At 41.6% G+C, this 26,263-nt stretch overlaps 1 protein-coding gene across 4 annotated transcripts in view; it reads right to left on the reverse strand.

Moving 5' to 3' along the window:
- Cpne4 (copine 4) overlaps positions 1–26,263 on the reverse strand; it is a 457,031-nt gene that overhangs the window by 32,162 nt on the left and 398,606 nt on the right. For all 4 annotated transcript variants that reach the window (XM_075964808.1, XM_075964810.1, XM_075964809.1 and 1 more), the window contains 3 exons: positions 13,145–13,243; positions 8,835–8,921; positions 7,775–7,834 (listed from right to left, as the gene is read on the reverse strand). In XM_075964808.1, the coding sequence (XP_075820923.1) occupies positions 7,775–7,834; positions 8,835–8,921; positions 13,145–13,243 (246 nt within the window). The remainder of the gene's footprint in view (positions 1–7,774; positions 7,835–8,834; positions 8,922–13,144; positions 13,244–26,263) is intronic.

A 26,263-nucleotide genomic window follows, 5' to 3' on the forward strand; every position in this document is an offset into this window, starting at 1 on the left:
GTGACATGATACACGGAGAAGTGTGAACCACATCAGATAGGAAGACATAGAATTTTAGCAAAGATACATTTAAAAGTGATTTTTAACATCTCTTAGAGCTGAAACTGGGGTGTAGCAAAAAACATGCTTATATTGTAAACCCCAAGGAACCCTGTTAAGTCATTTCTAGGACTCCTGCATCCTCAGGCTTGGAAGAACCTCATTAGTTTTAATAAACTAGGGTGGAACAGAGATGGTGGTGAGAAGGGGATTGTCACTAAACACATGCAGGGTGGGAACCCAATAGGATTTAGTGGCCTATTTCATGTGGAGCTGGATGTCTTAGGAGAAAGAAGAGGCAGGTTTATTTGTGGTGAAAAGAAGCTAATACACCCGCTGGACAATAGACTAATATGAAGGCTGGGTTAGCAGGTTAGAATCGGGCTACTTGGTTTTAGTGGCCCGAAGCCACCCATAGGATTAGTACTTGTATCTATGTCCACCAGAGAGGCAGGGATAGGCTTTACAGCATTAGCTGGTGAAGAAGGAAATAAACCTGCAGCAGCTAGTATTTCCTGCGTTTGCCATACAGATCTTTCATCATGTGCCTATGGACAGTCTTAAGCATATAGCAGCTTCTTTTTTTCCTCTGCCCAGCAATTATTTCTAAAGTGTTCCTCCAGAAGCTGGAGATAAAATATCCATCTTCAGGAGGTGGCCTTCCACCAGGAGTTCCGTGCTCTTTAAAGTTAGCCATGGTGGGAAGAGAATGCAATGAAAGGTTAGATTTATTTTAGAAAGCAACAGGGGCGGGGGGCAGTGAAAGATGGGATTAAGTTGAGAATTAAAAGCAAGGAAATGACTGAAAATGCCAGTCTGTGGAGGTGGCTGCAGACACCCGGTTTCCTGAGTGCCAGCAAGCTAGCAGAGCTGGCGAGTTTTCATTTTCTGATAGAGAGCACTTAAGGAAACCTGGTCTTCTGGCCGGTGCGCCAATCTTCTCAGCGGGCAGCCGAGAGCAGGCTCCCGGAAAGCTGCTCACGTTTTGAAGCAGATGTGGGAAGCAACTGTGAAAACGGGGCATAGGAAGAAAGCCAAGCGCTCCCTGGATGCTGCCGAGTCTCTGACGTGTGGAGTTGCTTCTGGGAAGGGGGTAAATGTGAAGACTGAATGCATCTTCAGACAATTTTTGTTTTTTTTACACCAAGCAACCTGCTCTTCAGATACCTGCCCAACACTGGACTAACTAGTCATTTGGTGGAATCTGTTGGACACAAGCTGCTGGGTTGCAGAATTTAGTTACTTGCTGAATCTTTTATTACCCGGACCTCACATGTATATGGTCACATTCTGAGGCAGCTATAAAAAATTAGACACAATTCAGACTTATGCAATAAGCCAGGTAATAGGAGATGCAGACTTTGGTTTTTTTTTTTTAATTTGTGATAAGCTAAACTCTTGTTTTCTGTTTCCACAAAATTCCACAAGGCAGTCATGGAAAAAAAATTATTTTCCTGAACCCACTTGGCTCATTTCTTGGAAATGGTAAAACATTTGTCTTCTCTTCTTATTGTACCCAGGGTATGTGTGAGCAGGTAGGGCTTAGTCTTGTATCTCAGAGTCTATCAGTATTTAATATGGGGTCTAAAATAAAGATTTAGAAGCTTAAGCCACGATACTCAGTAGCTATAAGCCATGTTAAATGTGCTAGAGTAAAAAAAGATTTTCTGACAAAGTCTTGAATAAATAATCCAGGCTTCCGATTTGATGGTCAGAGTGGGAGAATCCACATTTGATGTGGGATTTCCCTCTGTATGCTATGATTACTATCGATAAATAAAGGAACTGCTTTGGGCCTATAGCAGAGCTAGAGGGGAACAGAGCTAGGTGGGGAAAACAAAGCTGAATGCTGGGAGAAAGGAGGTGGAGTCAAGAAAAGCTATGGAGCTGCTGCCAGAGTCGGATGTGTTGAAACTTTGCTGGTAGACCTGGTGGTGATGCACAGATTCATGGAGATGGGTTAAATTAAGATGTAAGAGTTAGCCAGTAAGAAACTAAAGCTAATGGGCCAAGCAGTGCTTTAAATAATATGGTTTCTGTGTGATTATTTCAGGGCTAAGCAGCCAGGAACTAACTAGCGGTCTCCCTTCAACACACATTCAGCTTCATATATAATACCATATTACTAAACACACTGTAAAATCAGAAGGAAGTGGAAAATAGCATCTTTAATTTTTACAACCACAAATCACACAAGTAGCTTTACAAAAAGATCAATAAAAATTGCTGCTCGGGATTCTATAGCTTAGGAGGTGATTTTTACTTCTTTTTCTAGCAGTTTTATTCAATGTTTCTTCCATCCGTTTGGTACTGCCATACCAGAATCCTATAGGCTGGGTCATTTACAGATGATAGAGATGGAACTGGGCCATGGTTGCAAGGGCTGGGGTACCCAAGGGCTCACTGCTAGAACCTGGCCAGGGCTATTTTACTGCTTCTTCCCATTGTGGAAGAGAGAGGGGCATGAGGAAGAGTGAACATAGACACATTCTCTTTTATAATTTGAATTATAATTATATTCTACTCTAATTTACCAAGAGGGTAAAACCCTTATGACCTATAAACCTCCAGAAAGATCCTAGAGCTCACTTCCCAATTCTATTGCTTTGAGGGTCAACACGCTCCCTAGGGACACACTCAAATATAATATATGTGTATGTATATGTATATGCAAACATATACCACTCATAGAGACATGCTTCATGATGATCTATTGTATAGCTGTAGTCACAGAGTCTTTCTGGTTTTCTTTTCCCTTGGTGCTACAATAGACATGGCTTCCTCTGATTACCTAGTCCTTGAAAGTATAATTTAAAATGGCTTCATCAGAGTCCACTTAGATGAAGTACTGTAGTTTACATAGGCGTTATTTTACTGTTGAACATTTAAGCTGTAAAAGTTCCTATCTGTGGAAATCTATGTGACAATGAACATTTTTATGCATCTATAAAAGCCACAGCTTTCAAAGGAAGCCTTTAATTCCTCCACCATCTCCTTTCCAAGCACAGCACAGCACCTGCCTCTTCTGCACTGTCTATAATTATATTTTGTCTATGAAGTTCTCATATTTTGTTTTATTTTTAGCTGCAGTGCCATGTGTCAAACCACATGCCTCCCTCTGTTATCTGCTTCACCCCTCCCCCGTTCACCTCCTCCAAGGTTGAGACACCATAGTTGATCTTGGTGTTTATGTCTCCAGGATTCTCATGAGGCATATATAAAGCTTGTCCTCAGGGTGATCTCAATTTTTCACGGTCGTGTGTACATCAAGTGTGCACATTATCTACGGACATAATATAGGTTGTGCATCAGGTTCTCAAATGTTCTAAAATAACCAAAAATGAATTGTTGACTAAGGCTCCTTTAACATCATTTGTCTTTCTTGTATTGTGATGCTAGGGATTGAACCCAGGACTTTGACACTCCAGACAAATGCATGTCTCTGAACCACACCACAGCTCCACAGAGCATCTTTGCCTTGCTTCACTTCTCTGCTTATTGCCTGACCCTAGCCCAACGCTGCTTCTCTCTGACCCTCAACTTTCCATCCTCCCTTTGTTGTTGATGTTCTTGAGTTCACACCTATGATGCTCTTTCTTTATCTTCTGTTTACACACTAACACAGGGTCTCTCTTACCTTATTCTGCTGAAAGTGTTCTGTTAGAGATGACCTATGCGGGCTCACCACATCCCTCAGTCCTTGCTTGTTCTCTTTCCCTCTTTTTTTTAACACTTGGAATTGTTCCCCTGATCTTATAACTCCCCCACCCCCTGGTCATTTGAGTTTCTGGACTTTTCTGCTTCTTTGCTATCTCTTCTTTTGTCCATCGAGGACTTCTGTGACTTCCTGTCATTGGGTCCCTTGTTTTTATTTATTCCCTTTGTCTATCTCATCCAGATGGAGATGCATGTAGTTACGCCTGTTTCTTGGAACTGAGACTTGCATTTTTGTAGATGCTATCCATGGGGACATTCAAACACACTTCCAACATCCCCTTAAGCAAATCCATCCTTTTGTTTGTAGCTCTCTTGCATTTGTCCATGAATAACACTGCCAGGCTTTGCTAGTCAGGCACCAAGTCCAAGTCATCCTAAACTCATGGGCTTCCAAAATTTCTTCTTTGTATCCAAGACCCAGACTCAGTACCTTACTTTCCACATAGCCCCTTCTCTTGCTGCCACACTAGGTCACCTTCTTGTCACCTTCCATTAGATTTGTTGCATCTGCTTTGTGCTCCATTTTCCACCCTTCTCCACTACCATCAGTAACTTTTGATAAGTAGTATGTGGTCAACACCTCTGGATTCACTTCTCGGAAACACATGGCTCTTGTTTCCTGTCCTGTTCGTTATCTACTTGAACATTTCATTATGCACAAAATTACCTCAACACTCAAATCACCTCAACTTCTGATCCAAAGATATCTCTCAACACACCCCTAAATATACTCTGCTGTTCATTTTTAATAAAGTAAGCTTATAGCAATTTTCATTTGAATTCACGTACATAAATGCTTAGTTCATGGGGGTGGTTTCAAACCAAATCCCTAGGGTCATATTTATTCATGCGCTTTGTTCTTTCAGCTAAAACTGATTATTTTTTCTTGAAAGTTTAGGGTTAAGTAATAGTATTTCAAACAATCTGATGTTGGGAGTGGTAAACCTGCTTTACCAGAGTCCCATGGAAGTCACAAAGGTTGCTCTTAGCCATTCGTGACATGTCACGCCAGATGCTCAGAGTCTCTCCAGAAAATAGCTCACTCAGAAGAGGTGACTGGGCAGAGTTTAATAAAGAGATGGCTGCATCATGAGCCTATGAGCATCTTTGCCTCAGGGTGATGCAGGGGTATAATGACTTCCCTCCCTCTTGTGTCTTCCCTGCCATCTCCATACCAGGAAGCCCTCCTCCCCTCACTTCTCAGGTCTCTGCCACCCCTTTTCATGTTGCAGGAAAGTTACTGGGTGAAACATAGGCACTATCAAGCCCAATTAAATCACATGCTACTTTTAATTAACTGCACTACAGCTTAAAATTTACATCAGTTTGTCTTATGAAAGCAGTAAGAATTTTATAATAGGAAAGCTGGCTTCATTTTGGAAGCAAATGCTGTTGGAGTGATGGGTGCATTTTCTTGGACCAGCATGCAGAATTCTCACTCTCCTTCAAGAGTCTAACCTGAGGTCCACAGAAGGGTTTGGTGGTGGAGCCCTTAATGGCCTGGCCCCTTCTCAGTGTTACCTTACATTCTCCTCTCCTTATTTTATGCTCTGGACTGCTATCTCTGCTCATATCTCCCACAGGTCTATCAATTGGCCCCAGAGAAGATGGGAAATTAGGACTTGGGGTGATGTTGATGACAAACACTGAGGTAGCCTCTACCCAGCTGGGGAAGGTCAATAAAGTGAGAAAGTTGAAGAACATAGAGCATGAAAGACAGCTTCCAATGTCAATCAGTCTCAGGCCTCCCCAAGAGTATAGACACTGGTTCATCGACGAGTGGATGGTCACACATTCAGAATAACTGCGTGACACAAATTGGCTTTGATGTGGAAAAGGAGGACACAAGTTCAATAGGAATGAAAATTGGGGAGAAATTAGGTAAAAATGATCAAAATCCATTGTATGAAATTCTCAAAGAACTAATAAAATGAATCAGGATGTGGTCCAGGAAGCCTGTGGGGTAGCTGATGCTCTGCAGCACAGCTCCAAGGGCAAAGCAAGCCTGTGAAGGTTGAATAAGGAATTGTTCAAGAGCCTAGGATCTACAGAATCTAAAACAAACTGAAATCAATAGAGCTTTCCCTTGGAAACCTATAAATAGTTTTCTGACATCAGTCTCTTGCCTAATATCTTGGGAAACTATTTCAGGGACTCTCCTTGACAAATTTTCTTGCTTCACTACTGCCCTGTAGATAGACATAGATCAACAATAAGCCCATCACACAGGTGGTGTTGGGGGTGTGTGCCCACAGGACATGTTCTCGTTGCCTTCATTATATACCCATGTGCATGCAGGAGGGGAGGTGGCTCCATCACTGGAGAACCTTAGACTTTATAGCAGTGACCAGCTCCAACAAGCATTCCAAAGTAAATGGGCAATTATAAGTTTAGACAGCACATAGGGTGATTTTTCCAACATTATTAACAGAAAGAAGTTATCTTAGTCAGTATTCTATTGCTGTGAAGAAACCCCATGGCCACAAAAACTCTTATAAAGGAAAACATTTAATTGGTGCTGGCTCACAGGTTCAGAAGTTTAGCCTGTTACTGTCATTGTTAGAAGGATGACAGCACTCAGGCAAATGTGGCATTGGAGAAGGAGCTAAGAGTTCTACATCTGAATCTGCAGGCAGCAGGAGGAGAGAGTGACACTGGGCCTGGCTTGAGCTTCTGAAACTTCAAAGCCCATCCTCAGTGATACACTTCCACCGACAAACCACACATACTCTAACATGGCTATGTGTCCTAATCCTTTAAATAATGCCACTCCCTATGGGCCTATGGGGGACATTTTCATTCAAACTACCATTTAAGTCTTTTGTTAAAGAGAACTGGCCCGCCAAATGGTCATCTGTCTCAATTCCTCTTTTTAATCCTATGACCCACTATCCCTGGTCCTGGGAATAAATGGATTTTGTCAATTTTGTTGTACACAAACACTTACAAAATTTAAACAACTCATTTTTCATGTTTTCCTCATGTGGCTGATTTGGTCACAAGAACTAAATAGAGCTCAGCTTCACAAGTACAGTCCTGTAAGAAGATAGCTAAGTACAAATTCCATCTCTTCAATGTTATAATCCATATTTCTTTCCTGTGCATTCACCTATATTTTGTTATCTGAGTATGTTCATCCTGAAAGTTACATCTGCCTATATCTCAGAACATTTTTGAATGCCGAGTGAGTAAAGGCAAGTTGTTCCAGGCAGATGGATATAGTTTTTGTGTGTGCATGTGTTCCATGACAATCATGTAGAAGATGGGGCCCACATGTGTGAGTTGGTCTGCTCTTTCCACCAGGTGAAGTCCTGGGGAGCAAACTCAAGTCATTAGCCTTCTGGCAAATTCCTTTACCCACTGAGTCATATCACAGTCTCCTTCATTTGTGATTAAAAGAGAATCAACCATCTAAGCCAAGCATACATAGTAGTGTCTAAATCCCACAAGACCATGGATTACAAATAGAAGATGACCCTCAATTCACCTGCTGAGACTAGATACCCGTTCTCTCTCAACCTGATTTAACCTGGTCCTCTGGTCTTTGAGATTCCCTTTTCATTGCCTGAGAAAGCATTTGGATAGCTTTCCCTTGCTACTGCTCAGTGGGTTTGACAATGATGCCCGTGTTCCAGACACATGAACACAACTAAGGCATCTGTCTTAGCTCAGTCAAATAGAGCAGCATGGCTCTCTTCCTTTTCATCCTTCTGCCTAGCCATGGGCTCTGGCAATCTACAGCCTGCCTAGCATCTCATAGCTCATGTAGTTGCTTTAGAAAATGAAAGCACAAGGGGGGCTTTCCAACCCATCTGAGGTTGAGGAGCAGGGATCATACTCACCAGAAGGAGCAGGAATACGATATCACTTTCAAAACAGGGTCCCATGCCATACTCTAGCAACAGGGCTTAAAAACATGCTTAAGAGTTTGAAAAACTCTTGTCTCTGCATGTCCTCAAACCCAACACCATTCCCACCCGTTATTCCCCAAATAAGAACACACATAAAAACAACTTACTGTAAACTGGATTTGGCAGCCACCCATGATGTAGTCCAAGAAGGAATGCATCTTGTGAATCTACGTGGGAGAGGCCTGGGTTAGTAACAGCATGATCTCTTTCCCTGCAGACTGAAGGTATGGGCTGCTGTGGTGGTGGGAATAGGTACGCCCCCCACCCCGGTAGACTCATGTTCTGAATGCTTAGCCTACAGGGAGTGACACTGTTAAGAGGTGTGACCTTGTTGCATGACAACAAGGAGTGTGTTACTGTGGAGGCAGATTTTGAGGACTTGTGTTCAAACTCTGCCCAGTATAGAACATAGTTCACTTCCTGTTGCCTGCAGATCAAGATGTAGAACTCTCGGCTTCATCTCTAGCACCATGTCTGCCTGTATGCTACCATGTTCTCCCTGCCACCATGAAGATAATGGACTAAACCTCTGAAGTGTAAGCCAGACCCCCTATTACATGTTTTCCTTTGTAAGAGTTGCTGTGCTCATGGTGTCTCTTCATAGCAATAAAAACCCTAACTAAGACATCTTCGAGATCAAGAAAAGGGATAAAAAGATATCTGTGGAGGGTTCTTCAATGTCCATACAGATGGGCTCAGGACTTCTGCAGATTCCTACCCTCTGCTCCCCTTTATTTGGGCTTATCTATTGCTTTAATTGACAACTACGTTTGGGCTGAGACCTAAACCATGTTTTCAATACTCATTACTATTTTAAAACAAGGAATGCCTCATACTTAGTCACTCTTCCTCACACCATTTGAGTATCTTTCTTGAGCACTGCCCTGTGCAGAGAAGGGCCTGAGCTATCACCTCCACTTTGCTGTTCTTTTGGGCCAGGACTGTCTCTGGGAAGGGGAAGGTAGTATTGGGCTGTCACAGCTTCTAGGCCATTCATCATCATATTTCATTTCCTTTGTCTGGTGCTACATTGATTTTATGAATTTTGTCTTAGAGAAGGTCATTCTCTTGTAAAACTTCTTCCCATTTGATCATACAACTTGAACTTCTTCCCCAAGACTACTCTAGCATTGTGCTCCTGGCAGGGATGGGATTACACATACATACCTTACACTGATTCAGAATCACCATGCCTGAGTTCTTGTAATTCTTCTTCTTGGCCTTGTACTTGGGGTTGATGCATTCCCACTGTACCTACAGCATAAAGGGTCACATGTAAGTGAGTACCTTACTTACATGTAAAGAAGTCAAGTCTTTGAATGAGGTCAAGCTTCTGGGGACAAGCATGTGGGAACTGGATAGCCGGAACGTGGCCTTGAGGTGATAACTCTGGCATTCATGAAAATGGCAAGGGAGAGCAATTGACAGAGACCAAGGCACCTGGTGCATATCCATGCCTTCATTTTCCAGCCATGTGTTCTATCCTGGGTTGTTTGACTCTTCTGTACCTTGGATTTCTCTTCTTTTTAACTGAGTTCATGGTCCCTCAGTTCTGAGCCTTTCCCTAGGCTCTGACCCCAGAGGACACTTCATGAAGGACAGAATCAAAGCTTTGGGAAGGACCGAGAACTGAGGAATTAACTGGTAACTGTCTAGAACAATTTTCAGCTCTTCCAGACTACAGAAGATTTCATGAGGCAGAAGTAATTGAGAGTCAAATACTCAACATTCCCTGGACGTTTCTGTTCATGGTCCTGAAGGAGATGGACCCTGAGTCCATCCACTTGGGATACAAAAGTTTATTCTTGACAATCAAAAAGCAGCAGCTTTGGAGGAAGACATAGCAGGCTACAATGACACTTCATTGGCCTCCTAGTGACCTCAGTGCCCATGCACTGGTTATATGACTTGGTTTGGCCAATGGGACACTAAAAATGTTGTGAGAATAGAAGCTAGAAAAACACCATTGTTCTGAAACTGCCTTTTATTGCTTGCAAGTTTTGTTCTGCCACTTTGTAAAAAAAATTATACATTGCAGGATAAAACCTCCACCACCACCTCTGCCTCTAATGCCACCCCACTGCTGCCACCACCACCACCACCACATAACAACAAAAACCAGACATCACATGGAGAGCTTCACCAGCCATCTCTGTTGCTTATACACAAAAGCATGCAAGTTTCATGGCATCATAGGAGGCACTATCCTAGGTTGTAGTAGGAAGAGGGAGCTTGTTTGTTCCTGGCTGCTCAGCTCCAAAATAACCACATAGAAACTGTATTAATTAAATCACTGCTTGGCCCATTAGCTCTAGCTTTTTTTAACACATTTCTATTAACCTGTGTTTTGCCACATGGCTGTGGCTTACCAGGTAAAGTTCTGGTGTTTGTCTCTGGTGGGGCTACATGGCTTCTCCCTGATTCCACCTCCTTTCTCCCAGCATTCAGCTTAGTTTTTTCCCACCTAGCTCTACTCTACCCTATCACAGGCCTAACACAGTTTCTTTATTAACCAATGCTGTTCACAGCATACAGAGGGGAATCCCACATCCCTGGGTGAACCAGACAAAATTGCCAACCAAGAAAACGTGAAGTAATAATGACTGTTTTCAGGTAGGAAGTTAGTGGGCAATTAATTACTCAGCAGCAGATAACAGTAGTGCCTTACCACCCAGGAGGCCACGGACGTGACTCTGAACCACTTCCCTGGTGACTCCGAGACTCACACATCAGTATTATCACTCTAATGACCCTCTCCAGCAGGGTCCTGGGGTTGCCCTCTTATTTGGTGCTGCAAAATTTTCCCTTGATCTCCTCAAACTAAAGATGCTTATGAGATACTCAAGAATTAATGAAGATTAGTTAAGAAATTACCCTGTTCTGTCAGCATGCTGACCCAGGCAAGGAAAAGGAGGGTGAACAATGGGGCTCCTCTTTTTCCCTCTGTTGTAGACACTGGGTTCTCAGGTTCAAGGCTTCCGCTCTCCTGTCTGTCAACTCTCCCTATTTACTCTACACTTTCATTCAGTCTTAACCCTTTCTCTTTGATGGAACCTAAAACACCTTTTCAGATAACAATCCTCTATGGTAGGTCCTCTAAATCCTGATTCTCTGACTTTTGTAACCAACTGGGCCTCTTCCACAAAGCTTCCCTTCTCAGGATCATTGCATTGTCCTTTCCCTCCCTCCCATTCCTCATCTCTCAACAAATCTTACAGTTCTTAAATCTTATTACTTTCATCTCTGTCCAGTGTCATGCAGTCCAGGTCATTATCACATCTTGTATCTTGTCCTACTATGGTAGTGGCTGCCTAACCAAGTACTTCCTCTTTTCTGTAAATGCTTACACACTAGTCATCCCCCCCCCGTGTGTGTGTGTGTGTGTGTGTGTGTGTGTGTGTATGGGTGCACATGTATGTACAGGCCAGAGACCCATCTTCAGGAGTTATCCACCTTTTCTTTTGAGATAGGATCATTTATTGGCCAGGCTAGGCTGGCCAGCTGATAAGCCTCTGCTACCCTCTTGTCTTCACCTCCCTAGTGCAGAGCATGCCACCATGCCTGACTTTCTAACATGGGCTCTGGCGATCAAACTCAGGCCTCGATGCTTATACAGCAATCATTCTACCAACTTAGCTATTGCCCCATGACTGCAAATACAATACTTTAGCAAATTCAAACCAATTTTATCTTTTCCAGCATCACCCAATGAAACTTTCTGCATTGATGGAGATACTCCATGTCCTCACCATCCAATATAACAGCCACTAGTTGCATGAGGCTACTAAGCACTTGGAGGGGGTCTAATATTACTGATAGGTGGATCCAATAACATAGTCACGTGATTGGTGGCCACTGTACTACAGATCACAGTTTGAATATGTCCTTTTAGCATTCAGGTGATGCGCTTAGAGCCAGCTCATCCTGGCCCCCGCTATCTTGACCACTTTCCATGTAAGGTCACCCCATCCTCTCTGTACTTGTTATACTGGTCCCTTTCCATGTCCTCGAGCACACCAAGCTCTTTCCTACCTCAGTACCTCAAATCATTCTTCTCTCTTTTCCCTTACTCATTGCCAGATGGGCTTCTTATCTTTAAAGGATCTGAAACTAAATGTTACCTTTTACCTTGTAACTCATTTTGTAACTAAACTGTTTTTTTCTAATTTTTAAAATAATCACATAGATCTCTATATATTGATAGGCATGTGTGTGTGTTTCTGTGTATGTATATATATGCACATGTGAATAATCCATGCACATATGTAGATGTCAGAGGATAACTTACAGGAGTTGGTTCTCTCCTTCTACTTTTTAGATCCTCGGGGATCAAGCTCATAGGCTTAGTAGCAAGTACCTTTACTGGAGGAGCCAGCTTCTCAGTCCCGTCTTTCTTTTTTAAATAACACCCTTCACAAATTGTAAATGTCTTTTAGCTTTTTGTTTATTTGGTTCATATTTAGACTCTACTTTGGCTCCTATCAGTCTGTTAGCTTCAGGAGAGAAGAGACAATGTTGGCATGGCTGGTCACTGCCCACCTATAGCTGGGCACAGCAGATTTAAAGTCACCAAAGAAAAGAATTGCCCCTGCCATATAAATGTGTCAGCAGAGGTGCAGAGCCTTGAGGTGGAACCAAATTCTCCTGGTATCTCCGGGATAGAGAAAAGTGCAGCGCCTTGCATTTCATGGCCTCTGTGGGAGTTATAGATTTATCTCTGTTTATCTGGAAGTGTCTAGGCTTGGTGGTCTTCAGTCATGATGAATGTTAGAATTCTACTTTGAATGGCCTCTTGGGAACCGAAAGATGAAATGTTTCCCCTCCTTATTGATTTGACTATTTCTGTTTATAGAGGAGAGCAGGATGCAGCTTTATGAGACACTTTGGATCTGCAGCAGGTGGTGTTGGTAAGCTGGCATTGACTTATTAGCTCGATAGGGCCTGACTCTGTACGTTCACTGCAGCAGCAGTTTCTCTAAGCTGTGTTCCTTAATATCCAGGGAGTGATGGCTTATCATTTAGTGTTGACTTTAATTGTGGCCCTTGGGAAAGTAATGCTACTTTTCCAAGATTGCATAGCTAAAGGAAATTAGGCATTTATTCATTGAACCACTCAATGAATTGAAATAGAGAGACTTCTATTTCAGGGTGATGTCTTGACAAGGTCACAGAATGGTTTTCATTAGGATTGTTCTAGAATCATATCCCACAATCCTCCATTTCCACCAGACTCAATCATGGAAGATTTGCCTTTAGAATTTCCATTTTTTTGGTTGTTTTTTTGAGATAGAGTTTCTCTGTAGCTTTGGAGCCTACAGAACTAGTTTTTGTAGACCAGGCTGGCCTCGAACTCACAGAGACCAGCCTATCTTTGCCTCCCAAGTTCTGGGATAAAGGTGCGTGCCATCACCATCTGGCTAGCATTTCTATTTTTAGCTAAAGGTACATTCTAGAGAGTGTCTGGGATAACCACCTACCTGTTTCCCTTCCATGGCTCCTCTCATCTCCTTGAAGGTGGAGGTGAATTCTCCGATAAAGTCATGCTTGCCATTGGAGTCCCAATCCCACACTATGCACTGTAAGACAAAAAGATGATTGTTTTCCCCTAAGATTTTTATCACAGCAGCTACAGGCAGAGTGAACTTTATGAGAAGGAGTATATCAAAGCTGTTTGGTCTGTAATAAAAGGTTGATGTAATATCCCATCGGTTTCTGTAGCGCTTTACTTGTCTTTGTTAGAGACAACATCAGTCACTTGTGCTAACCTAGCAGTGTTTTCAGAAGCCAGTGAGACCCAGAGGAGAAAGTTGTGACCAGCTGGAAGGGTTGTCTAGCAAATGTCAGCCTGAGTCTTGAAGGTAGTTGTCTGGCCTCCAATTTAGATGCCTTTTCTCCCTGATTATGATAAAAAAATATTTTAAGACCATCACAGATAATCTCTGGTTTACAGCCAGAGAACATATCTGAGTTCATGGATTCATAGCTTTCAGAACAGTGGCCTGTTAGTGATTTTGATTGAATGGCATTATTCTTATTTTTTCTATTTTGTGGATGATAAAAGTAAATGCCAACAAAAGCAGATGAAAAGGTCAAAAAGTGAAAGCTTTAATGCCACCTTCAAGAGAAATGGATGGATAGCAGTGACCAATAAATAAGCCACACTGTTAAATAGCACACATTCATCACCCAGTTGTGGCTGTTCACATCTAACAAGAGAGATCCATCTACAACTGTTATGGTTAGATTCTGGGTGTCCTAGCAATACTTTCTATAGTGACTAGATTAAGTCAACAAGCTCTCTGATTGGCTGCATCACTAGATAATTAGGAACAAAGGAATATGTCCTACCCCCAGATACAGGCTTACACATTTAATTTTTTGTTAAGATAAATTGCACCTACATCCATGTAGTTACTACAAACTGAAAATGGCCTCCATTCCCAGTATTTGTCTTTACCCTCCCATGTCACACACTGGTTCTCTCCATGCCGTCTGCTACACATTGCTTGGCTCCACTCCTCTTCTTTTCTAGACTTCTTCTTAACCTGTTACTACAATAGCCACCCAGGTGGTCTCCTGGCCTCCCTTGTATTTCTCCATCCTCATGATCTATTAATTATGCTAATTACCTCATTTGAGTAAAAATGAGTATCAGCTAATAGGTCTTCCAATACCTTCCAGGATCTTTTTGCCATCAGTATTTCCAAATTTACCCCTTACAATCCATGCTTATGATATTTTAAAAATAATTTTTAAACAATAAAAAGTGATGTGGGTGGAAATGTAAAAGACTTATTTTGCTAAGACTTTAATTTTTCTGTTTGAGGCATTGTGAAAAAAACTAATTTCTCAGCTTCTCTCTCCTTAAGCATGGAGGATTTGTTAGATAATCCTTTTGCTTAGAAAATATTAATAATACTTTCTGTGAAAAAAGAATGTATCAGCGCAGATTAGAATGGAAGAGGCAAGGAACTAAATTGCTTTGCTGAAACAGTAAGGATAGACTTAATTTTCCACTGGTAACTAGAGACCCAGGGGTGAGGGCTGAGAATAATTCCAGAAGTTTTCATCAGAAGTCTGAAGATGGGCTCCTGTGCATTGGGACTCGAGTGTGTTCCGAGACCCATACATTGAAGCCCCATGTTTGGTCTCTACCCTGGGTCACTAGTAGAACATGGTGTAACTTTCAGGAGGTTGGGCTAAGAAGAAAGTTATGTGACGGGGCTGTGCCCTGGAAGTAGATATTAGGATGTGTATGAGTTATTGTTTTGTTGCTTTGATAAAGCACCATGACCAAAAGTGACTCATATTGACTTATAGTTCCCGAGGGAAAGTCTGTAATGGTGAGGGACATGACAGAAGATGGGCACAGCTGTTGGAGCAGGAAGCTGAGAGGTCACATATTTATCCTCACACGTGAAACGGAGGGCAAACTGAAACCAGGGCAAGGCTATATACAATTAAAGCTGCTCCCCAATGATGTACTTCCTCTAACAAGATTCCACTTTCTAAAAGGTCCACAACCTCCCCAAACTGTCACCAACCAGGGACCAAGCATTCAAATATGTGAGCCTATGGGAAACATTTTCATTCAAACACAAGACCCTGGACTTTCTTCTTCGTTTTTTCATTTCCCAGCCACCTTGAGATGAGCAGGTCTCCTTGGTCATCTGCTCTCACCATGGTGAGACTTGGACCTTTGACTTGGACCCGAAAGCCGTGGGCCTACTGACCATGTACTGCAGCTGCCAGAACTGCAAGTTAACAGCAATCTTTTCTCTCACTGAGTTGACAACCTCAGGTGTTTTTGTCACAACGACAGAATATTGACTAACAGAGAGAATCAGAAAATGAGGTGGAAGCATGGGTATAAGACACCAGTGGTAACTTTCAGATAGGGAAGCTCTTGAACAGGAGCTGTGAGTAACATGTGTTTGGAAATGCCAACTGTCCAACAAAGGATACAAAGTCAATACCCTAACAGAGCCCTAGATGCCAATTAAAATCAAACTGCTTTCATGTAGAAACTACAACCAATGAAAATAAATTCTTCCTTCAAAATACCTAAGTAAAGATTTCAAGAGCTCCATTAAATACCACTTCATTTTTTTTATAATCCATCCTATATTATTTCACTATTCTTTGGTGAAGGAATTTTTAATGAAGTTCCTGATGTGTTAAAAAAAAAAACCAAAATCTTTCTTTTTAAAATTGGAATTGAGTGGAGAAAAATGTATAGCTTAATTAAAACTATAAAAAAGAAGAAAATTTATTGAAAATAGATTCTTTCCTCATACAATACATCCCAACCATAGTTTCCCCCACTGCCCCCCTCCCAGCTCCCCCCACTTCCCCCTTTCTCCAAGATCCAATCCTCCTCCATTTCCTCTTCAGAAAGAGCAGTCCTCCAAGAGATGACAGCCAAACGAGACAAAATAAGACACAATAAGACATAGCAAACCCCTTCTCTCAAGGCTGGACAAGGCAACTCAATATTAGGAAAGGAGTCTCAAGAGCAGGCAAAAAGAGCCAGAGAAACACCTGCTTCCATTGTTAGGAGTCTCACAAAACACCAAGCTAATATATGTTACATATATGCAGAGGACCTATTGCAGACCAATGCCTCTGTGTTTCCCCTTTCTGTCTCTGTGAGCCCATGTGAGAAGAGGGGGAGGAAAGACTGTAGGAGTCAGAGTAGATAGAGGACAGCAGGAGAGCATGGTCCACTGAATCAACAATAAAATCTTTCAAAGTTTAATAGTTACATCTAAGGACCATCTGCTGGATGAAAAATTAATTTCAAGGTTACATATTGTTTAACTAGAAGTATTGCCCTAGTGTTATCTTTCTGTGGATATTTATTATAATATGGTGTAGGAGGTCCTTCTGTATTTGTGTTGCTTTCATTGGATATTAAAGAAACTGCCTTTCCTAGTTAATAGGGCGGATCTCGGGTAGGCAGGAAAGACAGAACAGAATTCTGGGAAGAAGGGCAGAGTGGTAGATGTTGTGAATCTCTGGCCTGAGATGGACGTAGGTTAGAGTCTTGCCAATAAGCCACAGTCATGTGGTAATACACAGATTTAATAGAAATGGGTTAATCAGATGTGAGAGTTAGGCAATAAGAGGCTAGAGCTAATGGGCCAGGCAGTAATTTAATTAATACAATTTTGTGTGATTATTTGGGTGTAAGCTAGCAGGGTGGCCAGGACAAACAAGGAGTCCCGCTCCCTACTACAACAGTACCAATAACTTTGAGTATATTTCAGGTGACCTGAGCTTATATGATAAACAGGATATCTAAATTCTGTTTACAGTATGGTCGCATCAAGGAAAAAGAACATTCTGAGTACACTAACTGTAAACAAAAAGAACACCTGGAATATTATTATTATTTATAAATTAAAAATAAGCAAAATTTTGTTCTAGAATTCACTTAGCATCAGCATCTTTGATGATGTTCTGATAAAATACCTCAGGAAATAAGCTTAAAAGTAGGAAATAGTTATTTTGGCTCATGGATTCAGCCCATGGCCATTTGGCCTTTAAGTCTGTAGGAGGGTAGTACAGTACAGCAGAAGCATATGGGGCATTGGGGTTGGGAGATGAAGACTTACTACACATTGATCAGGAAGCAAAGAAAGGAAAGATAAAGAGAGGAAGGAGCTGAGCTCCTGCTATCATCTTTAAGAGCATGCCCTCAATGGCATCCTTCCTTTAACCTGGCCCCACTCACTGCCTCCCAGTATCACCATAATCTGAGTACCACACTTCAACACACATCTTTGGCAGGGGGACACACTTAGGATCTAAACCATAGCAGCATATAATGTATTTTCTTTATCATCCATCCTTTGATGGACACCTAGGTTGTTCCATATCTTGGCAACTGTAGGTAGTGCTGCACTAGACATACGAATGCAGATGTCTCTTTACCATGTGAAATTGGTTTTCTTTAGTTATATACCCCACAGTGGAATAGCTGTTAGTTAGATTTCTAGTTAAACATAAATCTTAGTGTGTCTTAATGCCTTTGGTTGTGATGAAGTTTGGACTTCCACATTTTGTGGAATGCTGACTCAGGACCTCAATTTGTGGAGTTATGAAGAACCTGCCAAGTAAATGATTTGTGCATTACAAGAGAGACCCAGAGGAGAGTGGTAGTCTGCTTAGCAATGATTGTGTTCTCAAATCTTTTGGCTGAACTAGATTACATTTCAAATTACAATACATTCTCTGAAAGTGGTTACCTAGGGTTACTTACAAATTCCTCTGTGAGTTACATACCAAAGCAATCAAAGCAATACTTAGTTTACAGAGCATATCCCAGCCCATGTAGGTGACTTTGCAAATATCTGCAACACTATTCAAGGTTCATGCAAGGCTCCTTTCCACAGAGCAAAGATACAGAGTGCTTTCCCCAACCCTCTCTTCTGTAGTCCAAGCTAGTCTGGAACTCAAACTTACAATCATCCTATCTCATGTCCTCAGGGGCTGTGATTATAGAAGCAAGCCATCTCATCCAGACCCAGAGAACACCCTAAAACCAAAACTTCTCATTAGGTAAGATGGTACCTGACTATAATCAAGCACTTGGGAGGTTTGGGTAGGAGAATCACGAGTTCAAGTCCAGCTTGATCTACTTATAGGGACCCTATATTAAAATATTTCTTAAAATCTATGCCTCTAGCTAAAGACAGAAATAGAAGTCAGGAAGATTTCTCTATGTTGTTTTAGAAACTTACACAGAGGCAGTTGAGATGTGAGATGCAGGGGTGCTGTGGGACATTGGTTTGTTCCCTGTCACTTGTATTTTAAATAAACGCTGATTCGCTAGTAGCCAGGCAGGAAGTAGAGGCAGGGCAATGAGAATTCTGGGAAGAGAAAAGTTTCAGTCTACAGTCATCATCCAGACAGAAAGGAAGCCAGACATAGAGCAAGCCACATGTGACTACCTCACTGAAAAAGGTACCAAGCCACATGGCTAACATAATGGCTTAATGGAAGATGTAAGAATTAACTAATAAGAAGCCTGAACTTCTAGGTCAAGCAGTTTATAATTAATGTAGATCTCTGTGCATTTCTTTGGGACTGAACAACTGCAGGACAAGGCGGGACAGAAACCTTGGTCAACACAGGGGTCTTCATCATGAAGAGTCCTTGGTATTTGCTTCCTAATCATCTGGCTTTAGCAATATATGAAACTAGAAGAACTTGCGATAGAACGTGCATGATTTTGTTAAGAAAGGAAGCGAGAGGTAGAGAACCAGCAGGGCAATTCTGTGAAGAAAGTAGTTCCCTGCTGTCTGATTATGAATTCTTGACAGCCTTGGCAAGGCATATAAAAGGAAAGCCACCATCTTGAATAAAAGGACACCCAAGGTGACTAACTTGCCAACAGGAGGAAGGCTCTCAGAATGAGGAAAAGGTGCTGAACTCTGGGACCTAGACCTGCTAATTAGCAGACTCAGGTGTGTTTTGTTTTCATAGTAACCCAGCTCCCCAGTTTAACCGACCCATCTATAGACTGCTGGTACTCTATGGTCCAGCTATGACAGGCTAGACATGGAAACCCAAACCATTAAACCACCAGAGAGAACAAAGACAAAATCAACCCAAGAGTAGTACAAAGCTAAAAATGACCTAATTTACAAGGGAGGCTATTCTCCATCCTTACAGTTCCACACCAGTATGTAAAGTGGTGTGTGTGTGTGTGTGTGTGTGTGTGTGTGGCAGGCATGCATCCCAATTCACTGGACTTGAGACCAACATGAGAAAGCTGCTTTTATATTTTATTACAACTCTGATCAGTAGATAATGCCTGAGTAGGACCCTGAATTGAGGAGGACATGGACAGTTGATTTATCGTTGAGGAAAGGGTAGACTTCATAGGTAGCATTTGCAGAGGAAAAGATAAGGAATGCATAAGAGAAATTTTATGGAAGGGGAGAGGAACAATAATTCTACAAGGCATTTTATATTGTAAATAAACCTAGTTCAGAGATGTAGAGGGGGGGTGAGAGAGAGGAAGGGGGAGGGAGGTACAGCGTCTCTCATAGCTCTGAGGACTTGGTTTCTCTTTCATGAGGGATAAGTTAAATAATTATTCCTTACTTCATAGGAAACACACAAACACACACACCCCTAATCAAAGGGGCCAGTATGTGAGACTATTGGATATCAGCTTCACAGAAGGATCTCATACTAATAAGAAAATGATTTTTCTCTCACAAATGAATTACAGCATTGTCTCAGCCCTCCTTGTGACCACATAGCACCTGAATGATTCTGAAGATTTAAGTAGCTACCCTGGGCAGAGCAGATGGTCCTTCCAGGCCATTGTAAATTTCATAAAACAGTTCGTGAAAGGAAAGGTCTGGATTGGTCTTGTCCACCCTTGCTCATAGTGAAAGTCATTAATAAGCTTTCATCATTCCTTATTGCCTACAAGAGAAGCTTTAGACACATAGAGGACTTGGGAACGATGAGAGAGGGTTATAAACTGCTAATGTTCAAAGCAAACCACAGAAAGGAGATTAAGGGAAAGTAAGTGCTGGTGGCTGAAGGAAAATCTCATGAATCATGAAAACGCACAGAGAAAGCCATTCTAGACAAAGAGGAGCTGGGGATCTCTTCTTTGTCACCCCTACAAAGAATATAAGTAAAAGATCAAGATAAACAGCAAGGTAGACTGGATACCAAGATGCTGCAACCAGTTAGACCTATAAATAGAGTCTCTATGACTGATGGCCTTACAAAACCACAGTCTAGGCAGAAAGTCCTGAAACATCTCAAGTCACCCTTGGCTTCCCACATGTACTCAGTGATGTGTATTTATACAATATGATTGGTTACTCCGTATTTTGCCTTGTCAGTCAGCCACAGTTAATTACACATTATTCTTGAGCATTATTATATATAATGGTATGGCAAACAGTGCTAAATGTAATGACCCTTAACATTCAACTATTAATTTGACAATACAACCACATCAGCATTGATGTATCAGTATGGGTCTTCCCTATCAAGCCTATCAAGGGTAATTTATCTCACTGAGCATGTTGGCTGTCCCATTCTTCTTCTTGCTGACTTATCATTCACACTGATACAGGCAATGAATTTGTCAATAAATGAGAAATAAATGTAGCTTGATTTTCCTTAATCTTTTATAAAGGCTGATCATGAAACAATATGAATTTTATAGCTCTAAGATATAGCCTAAGAGAAATTTGGGCTCACTGTAAAAGTTGCTAAAATGGAAAGAGAAGACAGATGCTGGCAGTCACTTATACCCAGCTGTGGTCTCCACCAAAGGATACCAAAGAGCTAGCCCACAATGCTGAAACACTCTTATTTCCACCACTCTCAAGGCACCTGAGTGGCACTCATCTTCCCAAGTGTATCTTCTGAGAAGTCTTTCCTGGCTACTGGATTTGGAGACAACTGTATTGTGAAGATTCCTCCAGAAGACAACACAAGATACATTCGAAGGTATTTCTGGAAACTTACGTGGGAATGGAGAGAGCAGGAGAGGAGACAAGCAAACCTTAAGAAGGGAATTTTGTGTTCATCTTTCAGGTATACCCCCAAGGTGAATTCTCACCTTGGAATTGAACTTTTGGGGGAAGGGAAATGAAACGTGGTCTAACTCTATAGCCCACAAACTTACCACTCTTCTCCTGCTTCAGCTATTCAAGTGCTAGGATTACAGGTATAAAATGCTAGTTCTAATTCAGGATTGGATACTTAAGCCCCACTGTGTTTTAGTCACTGGTAAAGGGCTGTTCCAAGCTTTTTAGTTTAACACATGCAGTGAAGCTGTCTTGGAAGCCTTAGGATAGTCCTCCAGTGGAGATATTTGTACTAAGTGTTAAGACAGAAAGAATGTAGGGACAAGCATGCTGCTAAGTTCTAAAGCAATCATGTGACATGGGTAAGACATATTGAGAGTGTCTGCCTCACTGACCCTGAAAATATTCTTAGAGTACTTGATAGACTATGATAAAATTGATCATGCTGTTTTATAATTGCTTGGTTAGTTATCTCTCTTTCCTATAGATTTGAAGTCTTGTTGTGGGTTAAACCATAGTTTGTTCATCATTTATTATCAGTGACAAACCTAGTCCCTGGCCCCTGGCCCCTGACCTCTGGTCTCTGGCCCCTGGCTAGTCTTCATAATCTTCAAAAATACCCATGAAAACTCAAATAGGGAGAGAAATGGGGCACATGTATGAAGACATGGGGCAAGAGGATTACTATGAATGGGGTTTAAATAAGCCTCTTGGAAATCTACTGTTTGGTAACCCAATTTAAAAACAGAAAAGAGAGTTTGAAGGCAGATCCCCTGCAAGACTAGACAATGCCAGTCTTAAAAGTCATGGGTTACGAGAAAAAAACAAACCAAAACAGAAATCTAGTACCAGGTGAGGGATATCACCAAAGGAGTTGTTGATGAGGGAGACCCTAGGAGACCTCCAAACAATGCAGGCTCTTGCCGTTTCTTGGTTGTCCACAAGAACTAGTTGATAAGACCTTAATGTTGAATATCCCTCACACTTTGGATACAAGATATGAAGAAATTAAGCTGGTACTCAACTGAAAGCCTCTGCTTTGCTGGCTGGTTTTCATAGGGCTTGGTGGTTGCCATGCAGGCTGCTGAGGTAGTCAACAAATCAATAGTCTTACCCAGATATGACAGTTATGAACCAGAATACCAACATGCTAGGCAAAATATGCCTATTGTTGCAACAGTGGCATGACCATTACAGTTGTAACCAACTGCTCTATGCTTGAATTTGGGGTCTGCTTCACAGAAACTGCCTATGCTACACTGGAGAGTATAAATGTTTGTGAATAGCTTAACAGCGTTACTATTCAACAAATATCTATTATTAACCAGGATCAGAGGCAAGAAGAAAAAGAGTTACAAGTCACTTTTCACTATATAGTGAGCTAAAGGCCAGTCTGGGCTAAGTGAGACCATATTTTAAAATGAAAAAGTTTAAATTATTAAGCACCTAGGATACATAAAGTTCTGTATTAACTGTTACACATAAAGTGGTCGGTGAAATGGGAGTGGTTGTTGCCTCTTGGAACTAACAGTATTTTCAAAGGAGATAGGAATTCATCAAGCAGTCCTGGAAATCTATAATCCCAAATATACATTGAAGGAAAACTTCAGAGAGAAAACAAATTTTATAACAAGCTAGATCTAGCTTGAGTACCCGAGGAAGGAGCATATGAGCAGATATCTGGGACTTGAGGAGCAATAGCTAAAAAGAGTGGAGAGGAAAACACTCCAAGTAGTAGGAACAGCACGAGCTGAGACACAAAAGTGGTGTGAAAAATGTCTGTCTAGTTGTAGTTCCGAGAATAAGAGTCTATGAGCCATGGGGATTATCTTAGTTATTGCCCCAGTTCTAGTGATTTCTTATTGTGTATGTCCTGTATATCCAATGGGTGCATATTGATCTGTGAAGGGCATTAATATACATGTACTAACTTTATATGATTCATGTCCTCCATTCCCCTATATGATGAACCTTAAGTATGGTCTGTTGAATGATACTTGGTCTCAGGGACACTTGTATTTGTCTCTGCTGGCTGTCTAGGGGGTCAAGAACAATACTGTGTATGTCCTCGGGTGTTTGATACTTGATGTCTTCACACATTATTGCACAAAGCACATACTTGCTGTTTCTTGTGCCTGGAAGGTTTATCATCCTCTCATAGTTCAGGCCTCATTGAAACCTTTATCCCAAATTGAGCTTTCTTAATCAGCTTGGTTGGTGGATATTCCATCACACTGTGAAGCCCGAGTTAGCATTTGCACTAATTAAATAAAATTAACCTTGGGTCAGGAGGCTGAGTTAGCAACTAGTTGACAGAGTAATCGGGGAGCCTCAGAGGGCATATGGAAGAGATAGAAAGACACATCGGAAGTAGTAAGGAGGGATTTTGAGTGGTACAGTGTTTTTTTGTTTTGTTTTGTTTTATTTTGGCAAAGCAGAAGAACAGACTTCTGGGGGGATGCCAGCAATGACAGAAGATTAGCTAGTTGCTACTCCACCTCTCTGAGCTAGCGGGTTTTCACCTGAGCCTTTGAATCTAAAGTCTTATTTATAAATAGAACAATAGAGATTTCGTTAAAGCTACCTTTAGTGACAGCCACAGAGCAGATGCCTGGGGGAAGAGAATTCCTGCCAGGCTGCAGCCTGAGTGGCTGGGCTGCTGCCAAAGAAGCAGGCCTGTAACTGTGAAGCCACAATTGCTGGCTGAAATAGCAGCAGATTAAGGTACAGCCATAGTGCTGAAGAGAAAACAATGCAGCTCTATTACGAACACCTCCCTATCTTTCCTCAAACTCCTGGATGAACCAGATGGTGTCTATTCCAATTTCACAATACTCTCTGTTAAACGCACATTCTAGCATGGCACTTACTTGATTGTATGCTTGGCTTATTTGAGCTGGTTGAAAGAAAGAGGTATTTCCACTTTCACATGCCAATACTATGTCATTGCTTTTTTAAATAGCAGGCACTCAATAGTATTAATTAAAGAAGCAAAAAGGTTAATTTATTCCTTAAAATTCTTTTCACAAGACAATTGGACAGCCAGTTTCATCTAAATGCAAATATACATATACAAGCTAAATAATATGGGGAAAGATCATGTATTATTATGCCCCAAACTAAAAGATTATTCACAGCATGCCTTAGTAGGACCTGGCCAGAGTAAAGCGAATAGATAATCAGGGTGGGAAACAGAAGAGAACAGTCACCCTCAGCTTCATGCGTGTGCCAACCCTGCACTTACAGCATCCTAAGAATGAGATGCTGCTTGAGCTGGCAGTGGGGACACCTCATTCTGTTACTATGCTCTGTGCATTTACATGCCAAAAGCTCTGACTTCCTGCAAGAGTCAAAATGGTTTGACTTCTGTTCCAAGGCAAGCCAGATGTATTTGAAGATATAGTCCTTTTGGTTATTAATACCTATTAACCTCCCATAGAACTGGTGCTCTGTGAAATAAAATTTAAAATACATTGTTGCCATATGAATTTTAATATTTTTGTGTTTGCAAGTTGTAGCCTTGATGTAGAGAATGAATTTTTGATGGAAATGTGGGTCCATTTCTCAAAACTACTTTTGAAAACACACCGAATGTTATGACAGTCAGGGAAGTGTCTAACTAAGTTCCCATCCTTTTGCTGGCATCCCAAAGTGGTTATTAGAGGAACGGATACAGAGAAGGTCATTGCCATTGGTGAATGGATGGATTTTCACCTCTAGGCAAGCAGGATGTGTTACATAGTCGCAAAGACAAATAAAGCTACTGGTGTATCCAGTAATAGGAACTGAATGAGAAGAAAAGTTCAATTACTGGGGTAATAGCCTGATGAGATAGGTCGGTGACCCTACTTAACACTGTCAAAAGCTTGCGTTCCACTTGTCCATCTTAGAAATACATGTCTGACTTTATCTGGCTGGAAGGAATGGGTGTCTCCCTGGCTGGACCACGGGATAAAACCCTATCTCTTAGGGACGTGTTCTTCAGAGTCTGTTCGCAAGAAGAGGAGAATTGATTCTTTTTGACAATAGAGAGTACCTGGTAGAAATTTCAGGCTTAACGACTGAATGCAAATTTCAATTTTCTCATTTCATCCAGGACTTCCAAACTGTCTTACACATCAAGCTCAGGAAGTATCACAATTCAGTGAAGTTGCCTACAAATGGCTAAACCAAGACAGGAAGGCTAAGGGATGAAAAGACACCATCTTAGCAAATCAACCAATCAATCAATTTTCTTGAAAAAGAGTATTAAGGTCTAGGGAGATAGGTAAGTTGGTAAAGTAGTTGTGTGGCAAACATGAAAACCTGAGTTCAATCCCCAGAATTCACATTAAAGAGAAAAAGACAAAGCAACCAGTTGTGGTGCTGCACACTCATCTCAGCCCTGGGGAGACTGACATAGATGGGTCCCTGGGGCTTGCAGACCAGCCAGCCAAGCCTGCTTGGTGAGCTTCAGACCTATGAGATCCCTGTCTCAAAATATAGAATGGGTGGTTTCTAAAGGACAGCTGCTGAGGTTAATGTTGGCCTCCACACACAAACACACACAAACACGCTTGCAAACAAGTTCATCTGCATAAAAATGAACATCCATATATATACATATATGTTTCCACAAGAGTGTTATTGGAGAGTGGCTGGGGTAGGCCTACACAAAGCCCAGTAAGTTATTGCTGTGGGACAGTGGTCTTGCACCCTGAAAAGATTGGTCACTTGTATTGGTTTAATAAAATGCTGATTGGCCAGTAGCCAGGCAGGAGGTATAGGCAGGGTGACCAGAATAGGAGAATTCTGGGAAGAGGAAAGGCTCACTCTGCAGTCATCACCCAGACACATAAGATGCAAGATGAGAATCCCTCACTAATAAAAGGTACCAAGCCATGTGGCTAACACAGATAGGAATTATTGGTTAATTCAAAATGTAAGAGTTAGTTCATAAGAAAGCCTGAGCTAATAGGCCAACCAGTTTATAATTAATGTAAGCCTCTGTGTGTTCCTTTGGGACTGAACGTATTTGGGCCTGGA

This window comes from Microtus pennsylvanicus, chromosome 3 (assembly GCF_037038515.1).
Source record: "Microtus pennsylvanicus isolate mMicPen1 chromosome 3, mMicPen1.hap1, whole genome shotgun sequence".
In the NCBI taxonomy this organism is placed as follows: domain Eukaryota; kingdom Metazoa; phylum Chordata; class Mammalia; order Rodentia; family Cricetidae; genus Microtus; species Microtus pennsylvanicus.